The following is a 12,046-nucleotide window of genomic DNA, read 5'->3' as shown; positions in this document are numbered from 1 at the left end:
AGGGTGCGATGCTTGCCTGCTTGATCCAGAATAAATCTCAACTGCAGGTTGTCTGGGGCCAAGCAGGATAAAAGGCAGGCGCTCTTATAGAGCACTGGCGCTCTTTGGTCATACTTGGCCCTTGCGCCACAATACACCATATTCATCATCATCATCTTATAGAGCACGTAACAGGGCCCGCTGTATGAGAAGCCCTCTGCAGAGTACTTGTCCTGTATCCTCCCTTATTGCCCCATCAAATTTTGTGCTCGTTCCTACCCTCTAAAAACTCACTCAACAACGCATATTGCTAAGACACATGCCTGTCATTGTTCAGCTGGAACACAGCATGCATCACGTTTCGTCAGAAAAGCGACAGACCGTTCTTTTGCTAGAAAATACACATATTTTTGGTGGCATCATTACCGACAACTTTCTCTATACTGAACAAAGTAAGAAATTACTGTTCCTAGACCTGAGATTAAACCAAATGCACCTCTGCACGGAATTGAAGCTTGAGCAAGTCAGTGCTTAAGTCTGAACAGATTGTCATACTTTGGTCCCTTAATCATGCAACGTTTGATACCATTTGGCTCCTGCAGTGCTTGTTGTGCATAACTGCCTAGACAGGTTGTTAGGGCAGGCTTTGTCACGGTGCAGTGTAGCATTGTTCTGTTGAAGTGGTGCACACTGTCTTTTCTGCTTTCTTCCCCAACCCTAACCTGCCTCGCTTTCCACGCTTGCCTTGCTTCTTGCACCAGGAGTGTGTACTGATCACGGTACGTGCCATCTGCGCTCTCAGCTCTCTTCTTTCTTTGTTTCATTTTGTTGCTTTCCTCGTCCCAGTGTGGTGAACTGGCTGGCCAGCTTCTGTGGAGCTGGCCAGCTGCATTGGCAGAAGCTGTGCAGATGTTTTGCAGCGACTGTCCATTTTAAACACTGTAGCACTTCTTTGCGGACCCCTGCCCACTTTGCTGAATCTGTGGGGCCTCAAAGTTGTGCCTAAGTAGCCTACGTGGTAGGTGCTTTGTCAAAATAGTTCAGGTATGAGGCAGGCTCATTTTTTTTTACGTAATTCACCTCCATAGTCAGTCCTGTACAGTTGTATGAAAATATATTTTGAAACGTGATATTAAATGCAAAAGCATTTCATTGCGTACCCCCATCCACTTTTCTGAATCTGGCTTGCTATCTGACCGTGATGCTGAACTCAATATAAAATGAAAAACAAAAAACAAAGAAAAACACATTTTGTTGCTATGTGGTTTTGAACAAAGAACCCCGTGGCTACAATATGTGTGCTCTAGTACTACTCCTCTATAGACTTGCTTTGCCCATAGAAATAGCAGCATTTATAACCTTACCCTCCTAGTTCACCAAATGATTAATGGCTTCAATTATAAGAGGCATCACAAAATATGTAATCCTTTCTTTGGTGTTGTAGATTTAACCTCTGATGTAATACCCACTCCAAGGACTGAAGGTGTGATTGGTCGCATATTCACAAGAAATAAATGAAATTTGAAATTTGGAAGACGTGTTATCATCATTTGTAGACGTGATCATCTATGTAGCATCAGAATCACTATAGCCATTATAAATCTATAGACAATGAACGCATGCAAACTTATGAATTGTGTCAAAAGGCAGTGTAACGTTAAAATGCTGTCACATTCTCATAGGTAGCCATCAGAAATGGCTTCTGCTGCAATTTTTTGCTGCGATGCGTCCATCAGCCTAGGCAGTGACACCCCCTGAGATGCAGCCCAGCTTCATTGCTGTGCCGTTCCCTGGACCTGCAGCCGTTTTCCAAGTATTAGGGTATTTCAGAACAATGTTAATCGCTTTCTGTTATCACCTCTGGCGGTAGCACTTGCCAGTTTTGTGAGCACTCATTCAATCTGCCAGGTGTGGTATGTATGCTGTGCATTAGGTGGAATGTGTTAAACTTGCAGGTGGCCTGGAATGGTAGAGGTAAAATGATGCAGTGATTTCTGTAATACTACAAAAAGAGAAAGTTGGTTTGTGTTTACAGTTAAAAAGGAGTACTGACACAATATTTAAAGTCTTATTTATTTTTCTCATTTAGAAGTCTTGGAGCTGGAAAAGCCCTGCGAAATATACTGGTTAGCTTCAGAATGCACCAAGCACTTTACAAGCAAATACCCAAGAGGTGCATGTGTGTGTGCCGTGACGTTGTGGTGCAAAAGGTGGTCACTTTGGCACAGAACGCCGTGACATTTTGGCATTCACTCTGGCTTGCTCGGACGTTTGTTATAATGCTACATTGGTGCATGCAGTGTGTAGCAGCACAGCAGACGACCGAGCGAACTGGAACAAATGCTTGAGTGAGTGCGATTTCCTGCTCCCACATAGCCGCCTTCTGTGTCACGACGTCACAACTTATACACATACATCTCAAAGGAAACCGAAACCGGTTCGTAAAAAGCTATTACAGCAAATTGCTTGGTGCGTTCCGAGGCTTGCCAGTACGTTTTGCAGGGGTTTTCCACAATCATGTCCTTTATTTAACACACAAGAAAAGTTGAAAATGTCATGTGACTACTCCTATAAAACAAGCAGTGCAAGGGATGGGACAGTGTAGAAGACAGACAGACAGTGCTGGATCTGTCTTCTTCGTCCCTTCTTTGTAAACTGAGTATTTTAACCATGGACTCGTGTAATAACCAACAAATTGAAAACATTGGCTTCCACCATACTGTAGCATGAAGCCACAAGAGAGGCCCGTATGAGTTCCTGGGAGAGTAGAGAGAGCAAGGTTCTCCCCAGAGATGTTTGAGAGGTTGACATCTTGTGACCAGAGGGGTGTTACACACACAAATAAGCCCCCCTCTCTCTCTCTCTTTCTCTCTCTCTCTCTCTCTCTAAGACCATTCCATAATTTTGAATTGGGAATTCACCAATTTTTTATTTTGGGCGCATTAATGAAACATGAGCTAACGACGTAGCATCCTACTGCGATCGCACATTTTCACTGGGACAAAGAAATGCATAGCTTTCTGCTGTCATAATTTGTGCAAAACATGCACCAGCAATTCAAATCTGTGTCCGCGTGGCAGCACTGGCGAATCGTTACGCTACTTTTCCCATTTTTCATGGGCTTCCTTTGCTTTTACTTCTGCGCAGCGAAATATGATGCTGTGGCTATGTGCAGTTCACATCTCTCTTCCTTAATATGGCTCAGTAATGGCGGCATTGCGCCAAAGGAAAGTTGTGCTGGTTGCATGCTCTGCAGTGCGATGGCGTCTCTCAACAGCCAATATTCTAGCCGATTTTTGGCGACAGCGCACTAGAAAAGTGTAGTTTTCTCAACTAATTTCTTTCTTTCTAATAATTCCCAACTTGATAAAAGGACACCCATGGATCGTGAAAAAAGAAATCGGAAAGCCAGGAATTTTCACCAGTCAACCGGAGCAGTTGGCGGTAAACCAGAGTGATGGTAGAACCCTGGTAGAGAGCCTCGTACACATGCTATATGTTCATTTGCCTTCGAGCCTTTCTTTTCAAGACCTTTTTGGGTTTTCTATGTCGTGTCACACTACAGTTTGAATGGGTGCTAACTCTTTCCTTTTCATGACGGTAACATTAGCCCCATCTGCTAAAAATACCCTGTTGTGAGTTTTCCCCCGTGTTCTCACTTCCCATTCACATTTGGAATTGCTACTCAGTTTGACCAGAAGCAGTGGTGTTCACTTGCCTTATGTTTGTCACTTGTGTGCGTGTATGAAACACCAGAGCCTGGAAGAGCGGGTGAAAGAGCTTCAGGCAGAGATGGCGCGTGACCGGCAGGAGCAGGAGACGGCCATGGCGGCGCTAGGAGAGAGCCACGCCCAGGCGCAGCAGAGGCTGCAGCAGCAGGCTCTTGCGGCCATACTGCGCATGCTTGGTAAGCAGGGCAGCCCGCTGCACCCCGACTTCCCTCAGGATGATAAAGCATTTGGGGAGAACAGTTAAACAAAAAGTTGCAGGTCCCGTGATCACCTGTGCCTTCTGGCCGGCAGAGGTAGCTGTGAAATCGCTAAGCCATCCCGGAAAGCCGTGGAAGGATTATACATGGCAGCTGAAGTAACCAAAGGGATGAATAAGAACAAAAATAGAAATATGTTGAGAACAAGTTACAGCTGCACAGGCTGTGTTGTTTTCTCATCACAATGCAATTGATCGTGGTGACAAAACAATAAACAGAAAATGATGATAGTTTATTCACTTTACAGTTTCCTTTAGAAAAGAGAACTAAGGGTTGAGGTCTAAGGCATACACCTGCACTTAACAGAGGACCTTAACCCAGTAAAATTGTACGAAGGGAAGCATACGGGACATAGCAGTTTACCTTTTGTTACTTCTTTTTCCTGGCGCTATTTTGTCATTTCACACGAGCTAGTTCGTGTCTTCTAGAATTATTATTTTTTGGGCTAGTTGGTTTTGCCAACAAGCGCTTGTCTTTGCCTCCCTTTCTTGTGTCTGTGTCTTATTATTGCGCTAATTGACTTGTTTAGTTCATGTCTTGTTTGCAGACAGACTACAAGCTAAAGAGATGGCTTGGCAGCATTATGTTTCTCGATAGCAACTTCTTCAGCTGCTAGTGCAGTCTCAGAAGTGCTAAAAAGGTTCAAAAATAAAATTGCTTTGCCAATATTTGCGTGTAGGCCCAAGGCACCTTGTCAGTAGTTCCCAGCAGATTGTACAAGTCATGCCATAGTATAGCTGGCACAAAGAATACAGACACAAGAAAACCACCATGGCAGTTGTTCATGTGCGTTTTTGTTCGCGCCGGTATTCTTCACACCGACTGTGCCATGGCATGCAAGCGCCACCTCGCCCAACAGAAAGTTTCGTTCGAGTTGTGATTGCAAGCTCTTTACGTCACATCTTTTTTATTTTCAATATCACACGTGCCACCAGCCTTTCAGAAGTCTTAAATTTGTTTGTTGTGTTTTCGTTGCCAGCGGGAGTGGTACAGGAAGGGGAGGCTATCGTGGGTGCCTCGCTTGAGGACATGGACCGGCCCGGCCGTCAGGGCTACATGGGCACACCCGGTGAGTGCTGGCTCTCTTTCTTGTTGACTTCATTCGCTTTGGGACGGCGCTGTAATAATGCATTTGTTGTGCAACTTGACTAGGGAGCATAGTTAATCTTGCACCAAGAAAAAGAGCCCATTGCTAGCACAATGCCGAGCATGACATAGCAAAGACAAACTCTGGCACTCAATTGCTTAAATTTTAATTGCCTGTTTGCTAGGCAGTTACTCTGCCTAGATTGATGTACAGGGCTGTGTGTTGTTTGTTTTCCAGTCAAAGGTAGTTTAGCTGTGCTTTACCAGATTGCTTGTGAGATTGCTTTTTTTTATAACTATGACTGAGCATTTGTTTATGCAGTAGTTGTGTATAACTGAATATTGTTTGTACCGATATCATGTGGATGCAGTTGACTTCCGTAAATTTGGCGATTGACAGGACGTGCAAAATTATTTCAAATTAACCAATGTTTGGATTAAAGGAATTTCTTGGCCTGAGTGGAGCTTTTGAAAAGCGGTCTAATTAGAAGTCGGGTTTAGTTAGCCAGTGTCAAATTAGGTGCTGAATAGTATGTGCGATGTCAGGTGTCAACAACATGTCTTTGCTGTCACTTGGGCTCTGCAATTATCATGGTAATGGAAGTGAAGTTTGTGGGAGATACGGGGTTCTCCTCCGTACTCTTGGGACAAAGGAACGACAACACAGTAGTGCAAACAATCACAAGGGCATTTATTGCACCTTTCATAGATCAATGCCTGCTAGCCGAGTTGCTATCCACAAAACATGCCGATGGGCGCGCGACAAATCTAGAAGTCTGACTCACCGAGCGACCGGATAGCGAGCGAATATGTTCGCCCCATGCTGGATCCCAACGCCTGGTCGTTCGCACGTGTTGTCACGCGAATGGTTGCACGTTCCAAGGCGGCCACGCGAGACTGTCTCGCAGAAGCATGGATTGGCGCGCACGCGGAACGTCCGGCGCGTGCGCCAGTCCGCCGCTCAAGACCAAGAGCCTTTCTTTCCTGCGCCTAAGTAACCCCGCCGCAGCGCAACACTAGCGCCATCTCTCGCACTGCGCTTCAACCACTCCGACCGCCGTGGGCGCCAGGCCACGCGGCGGGCGAAGCCGCCCTGCAGGAGACGAGCTATGCGGGAAAACTAGATCTCAGGGGAGGCGTGAGAGTCACGCAAATTCACAATACCAGCTCATTCAAACAAATCTTAAAAGTTTTGATTGGCCTGATTGAGCTACAGGTGCCCAATGGATTTCAAACCCACATGATTCATACAGAAACTTCAGTCAGTTCAAGCAATGTCAGTTGAAACAAGGTCACAAGGGAACCACAGTGAAGTGTCTGGCTGCAACAGAAACTACAGAAAGTGGAAACTCTTGGCTGTGCAAACGTGCATCACCAGCTACGGTGTCTGTGTGTGGGTTTGCGAACTATTCCAACTGCATCAGTTCCCACTCGAGAAAGAGCAGTGGCGTGAATGGATTTACTATTTGCAGTGTGAATAGGAAAAGCTTTTCATCATCTGATCGCTTGGCACAGGAACTGAAATAACTGCTCATGTATGGCCAACGTAGTGTAAACGCAAAGCATTCCAAGTGCCAATCTTGAGCATACATTTATCAGCCACCATTATCGTTCTCACGCATTTGAAATCTATGGTAAAATACATTGGGCTAACTGTACAAGGCCCATGGCATGACTCAATGCAGCGGTCACTGTGGTAGGCAGACCAAAACGACAAGAATACCGTATTTACTCGATTCTAAGCATCCCCTTTTTTTCACGATCGCGATGCCCAAAGTGAGAAAGGGGGGGGGGGGTGCTTAGGTTAGAAAAATCTAGAATGACCCCGCCCCCCTCTTTTCGCTGCGACATCGCGACGAGACAGGTGCGAGAAATAACATTTTATTTTGCAAACATTCAAAAGAAAAATCGATGTAGACGGTGAACCCACCGCTTGTGTTGGATGCTCAATCACTATCACTGCCACTCGAGTTCGTCGCACCGCTTGAATTGCCGCTCTCAGTATCCCACAGCAGGTCGTCTTCCGTTCCATTGAAGTGGTTTGGGATCGAGCACTTCTTAAATGATTTGACCACAGCGTCCACTTGGACCCGCTTCCACGCGTCCGAAATCCACTTTGCCATGGTTGATGGGGACGCTTTCTGCAGCTTTCGCCGTACAGTCCGGCTGTACGGCGTACTTGTGCCGCTGACTCCGTGCCACCTCGGGACTCCGACGGCTCCGGCTCGATGACAGAGTGAGCAAGTGCGCTTGGTGGCCTTGGCTAATGCTCTTCCTAACAAATAGGGGGGTGCTTAGATTTACATGCAAACTTTTTTCCCAATTTTCTCTCCAATATAGAGGGGGGGTGCTTAGAATCGCGAAAATACGGTACTTTGTGCTTCAGCATTGTCTCTGTGCCCTGTAAACTAGTGATACCCAATGGGCACTTCAAAGAAAGAATGCGAAAGCTTTTTCTAATAGCACAATTACTGCAAACAGGGTGAGTGCGTCTAGGAGAACAGGCCAAGGAAAATATTGGTTTGTATTACCTTGCAGCTTGTGGGGCAGTGGTCACAATCTCATCTCTGACACCGGGCCGTATCTGGTTCACATAGCTCCTTGAGGACATGCAGCGCTAGACGTGCAGAGCTCTTTACTCCCCCCCCCCACCTCCTTTCGCAGTGCATGCCTGCAAATAACGGAAATTCTTTCCAAGCAGTTGGCACATGTGAGAGGGAGCCACGGTTGACACTGCGTGCTGAGGGGTCAGTGCGGGTGTAACGCATATCAAGGAAACGACATTTTGCAAAACTGCCTGCTGTGTAAGTGCAGCTGAGGGCATGTCTTCGGCACGTCTTCCTTGGCATTTGCCTCTCCACTCATTGTATGATATATTCAGAGGGGAATGTCATATCACAACTGGCACCTGCTTTCAAGTAGAAGGATCACCATGATCACTTTTAGTCACTCCTTAATCTTGTGAGCGTACTATTATTGCCTTGAAAGGTTTCTTTGCTGGTTATTCCATCACTAGTGTTTGGGTTTCTCTGGCACGAGAACTGCAATGTGCACCTCGCTATGAAGAGGAACACAGAGAGTTGGGCAAGCCATGAAACGGTGAGCAGCACAGTCAGCCCATGGAGCCCCACTATTCACTGGGGCTACACAGGCCGCGTGTTTGAGAACCCCGTTGTAGGGCACACTTTTACTACAAATGAAAACTATTTTATTCGAGTGCACAAATAATTTCTAACTATAAAAATAGTCGCAAAACGTATCTGTAAATAATAGCTGCACTTGTCGAAGTAAACACCAGAATGACACCCACGCTGTTATGATCATCCCTTATGTTTCTTTATCTGCACAGGGGAAACCCCAGCCTACAGGGCAAATGTCTTAGTAAGGGCACATTCATGAAACAAACGTTTATAAATAGACATCTGCTCTTCGAGGCTGATAGTAGGTTAAAACACGCAGGCACATCTTACACCAGGTGCTCCACCTGTCTCAACAGCAGCAGAAATTTCGACCATGTCGAGTAAAATCACTTCAGTATGTCTCGCAGAATTTTTTTCAGTTTAAAAGACTTGCTAAGTAGATTGCGCCAGCTCAAAAACAACCACCAACAACTGCCACCGAGCGCACACCTGGCGTACAACACAATCCATTCGTCCAAGCCAGCATGACAGCAAAACCAGCCTGCTCATAGATGCCGCCACTGCACGCACAATATGGCGGGGCACTGGATAAAACAGTCTAGGGGCTTCTGTGATCATGTGCCATCTATTTTCCAGAGGTCTTGCTCAAACTGTTGTGTGGCTATTTCGTAGATCAAGGGATTTTTCGTTGTTTTTTATGGAAGATTTCCTCAAAGAGAAAACATGTTAGTGTTTATCAGAACTAAATAACCCACGTGTACCAGATAAAAGGGATAATTTAGCTCCATTTATTACATAGGCATCAAGAAAGTTTAAATGACCACTGCAGCAAATACGAAAGGCATTAGCATAGTTCTGTGAATATGGTTTAATGTGCCTCAGCTGCGTTTGTTGCCTGTTTTGCTGAAAAATGATTTGATCTAGTAACAGTGAGGGTGCTGTTTATCCATGGGTTAATTATACAAATCTCTTCTCATTTTTTACCATTGAGATACAGCTGTTATGGAACACGGTCATTTCGTAAGGGCTCAGCTGTTACTGAATCCAGGGAAAGCACAAGACAATCAAATCAAATTTATCTCGGAAAACATACACAATATGCTGGGGCACAGACAAAAGAAGTTGAAAAATGATTCAACCTCTAGCTCAACCTGTGGCTTCTTCAAAAAAAAGTCATGAAGGATTTTTCAAACCATGAGGGCTTGACATAGTCTGTAGACTGTATGCCCAACTTTGCACTTTTTTTTTTTGCAGCATAGATTCCAGTTTTATTTTCTCTTTATTAATAGATTCCAGGGCAATAAAAATTACGTGTCACACTTCCAGTAAACAAAAAGACCCTTTAAATTGGCTTTATAAAGTACACTTTGAAGCAGAATTCAATACAAAAGAAAAAGGAAAACAGCCGTAGTGCTTGGGGATAATCCTGTAACGCCTTTTAGCTTGAAAAGTTCTTCACATCAAAGAATGATTTTTATGGCTTTCATACCAAAAGGATGATTAAACAGCTTTGCTTGAGGACAGTGCTAATACGTATGCTCTTTTCTGAGAATGGAAACAATGCATAATACGGACTCTTCCTTTTACCATTCTCTATGCTGTTTTTATTCTAAATACAGTGAAATACCAGTTATATCTCCCGTGATGTTGCGACTTTCTGGGTTTTATGAAGGGTTAGTGCAATCCCGTCGAACTCCCAATTGAGACAATGCATTAAAATCTTCGATTTTATGGTTTGAGATTGCGCACGTCTTGTATACGTGCTGTCCCCTCCATTAGGAAGGGGACAGCACCCCTTCGCACGCAAAGAAGCTCCATCTGGTTTCTGGGCTTCCACCTAGCCTCCTTTTTCCCACGCTTATGTTCACTGCCCTCTCATCATTCATTTCCCTTTCCCCTCTTCACATCACTCAACCATGTCCCATTTTTGTCCATTTAGTTGCCGTCTCAAAGCACATTCGAATTTGGCTTTTTTTCTCAGCAATGCCTGCTCCCGTCGCTGGACATGTTCGTGTATATGGCCAACAGCATTTTTGGCACTTTGCCAATCTCGCTATCTTGAGTGCTGTCGGCCACATACTTCAATGCATTCATTGCTGAGTCTCGCAAAAGTGAAACTACAGCCAACATTGGGTTTTTTTGACTCCTTAAGGATGTCAAAAAAATTGGGCAGTTCAAAAAAATTAATCCATGGAGAAAATGCACCATTCTGTAGGGCAGTAAATCCTCATTAGTTCAGATTTCACCAGACCGAAAAAATCTACAAATTAACTGATTGTCGAATTAACAAGGTTATCCAGAGAAAAATAAGCCTTTACTTACTACGTCAACATGCTTTTAGGTAGTGAATAAATCACCAAATGTTGTCGTTTCTATTTTGCACAAGAGCAGTGCGGAAGCTGAAATTCTTATCGTTTCATTATTGATTAGCACTTGCAGCAGTAAAGGCATCACGACTTCCTTCACAGTGCGGCTGCTACGCAAGACTGGCGTCTTCATCTGAGACATGCTTTTCACTACCGTGCATAGGTCTCTTATTTATTTTTTAAAATTTTTTTTCACCAGTGAGCTGGTCGGTAGCAGATCATCCATTGATTGCAATGTAGCCGGCAGGTTTTATACCAGCATGCAGGCTGTTGTAGAATTGCTCTGCATCCTCGACAGCTTCCGCTGGGAGTGTGACACTAGGCACACATTGCACTTTGTCGAAGCGAAACTGCTGCTCTCCGCAACTGCTGCGGACAAAACCATGGTCGTTGTGAGTGAAACTATGGATTTCAACGAAGCAGTTCTGAATTCACGTGCGGCCAGCACACTCAGAGTCAAAACGTTTGTGTCTGCAGATGTTGCCAGAAACCGTGGTTGCTGTCAATGCGATCACGGTTGGTGACTATGCAGTTCTAAAGCCACGCAGCCAACGCGTGTCACGTTTGGCAGTAGACACAAGAATAAAGGCTCTAAAGGCACAAACAGGCACGAAGCATTCCGACATTCCTGTACAGTTCCTGTATAATTATGATGATGCGGACTTTGCTGCTTCGTTTTGGTTGGACACTAGTGCTACTATTGCTCTTTTGCATCGCACATCGTGCTCTCCGCACTCCTGGGATTGTTCGAATTAAGCGGTGTGTGCCGAAATATATGCGAATTAACGAGGGCTTGATGCCATTAATGATGCATACAAGAGGGAGGATGTGACCGCATTATCAGATTTTCTGAATTGACGAGGGTCAACTTCGTGGTCTTACTTTGTTTCTCAGATGGAGAGGGTCAGAGGAATACTGCGGCTATGGCTGCTGGCAGATCTGCATGTGAGAGCACTGGTTCGAGGCTGCAAAATAATCAAAATGGTGCCGGTGGTGGCTTCGATTAGTGCCGTTTCAGGCCTACGGTCATGGCAAAATGTCGTAAAAATCGAACGACGAAGGTTTTTGGTGTCCAAAATTTCAACCATCCTTATAGATTGGCTTTATGGGTTACATCGCATTTGAATTATTGGCCTTCAACTGTATCTCCAAAAGGGGATCATCCGGGAATACTGCCCTAGCGCATACAGAAAGTGCGAAAGCGTGTGCGAAGATTGAACTGATTAGCCACTGAAAGGCACACAGGTTGTATCGCATGCGAGTGGTTGTGCACTTAATTCGAAGCTTTGTTTAAGCGGGAGCACATAAGACATAGCGTCTTACGTCATTGGGTTTCTGGTTTTGTCGTATCGTGCTGACACTGCTGGCTGCCACCTCGTACGAGGACGACTCTACAGATGCTGCCGTGCTTGTGCCTAAGTCTGCAGATGTGCTGCATAGCACCAAAAATATTGTGAAACTCGTCTGTGCTGGTGACACCGCCATGG

At 45.1% G+C, this 12,046-nt stretch overlaps 1 protein-coding gene across 5 annotated transcripts in view; it reads left to right on the top strand.

Moving 5' to 3' along the window:
* Hip1 (Huntingtin interacting protein 1) overlaps positions 1-12,046 on the top strand; it is a 127,644-nt gene that overhangs the window by 51,138 nt on the left and 64,460 nt on the right. For 4 of the 5 annotated variants that reach the window (XM_055067398.2, XM_055067397.2, XM_055067395.2 and 1 more), the window contains exons 18-20: positions 741-758; positions 3,736-3,886; positions 4,947-5,036. In XM_055067398.2, coding sequence (XP_054923373.1) covers positions 741-758; positions 3,736-3,886; positions 4,947-5,036 — 259 coding nt within the window. The remainder of the gene's footprint in view (positions 1-740; positions 759-3,735; positions 3,887-4,946; positions 5,037-12,046) is intronic. The other variant, XM_055067396.2, reaches the window with a different exon arrangement.

The sequence above is a fragment of the Dermacentor andersoni genome, chromosome 3, assembly GCF_023375885.2.
Source record: "Dermacentor andersoni chromosome 3, qqDerAnde1_hic_scaffold, whole genome shotgun sequence".
Classification (NCBI taxonomy): domain Eukaryota; kingdom Metazoa; phylum Arthropoda; class Arachnida; order Ixodida; family Ixodidae; genus Dermacentor; species Dermacentor andersoni.
This window is presented reverse-complemented; position numbering and strand designations above follow the sequence as displayed.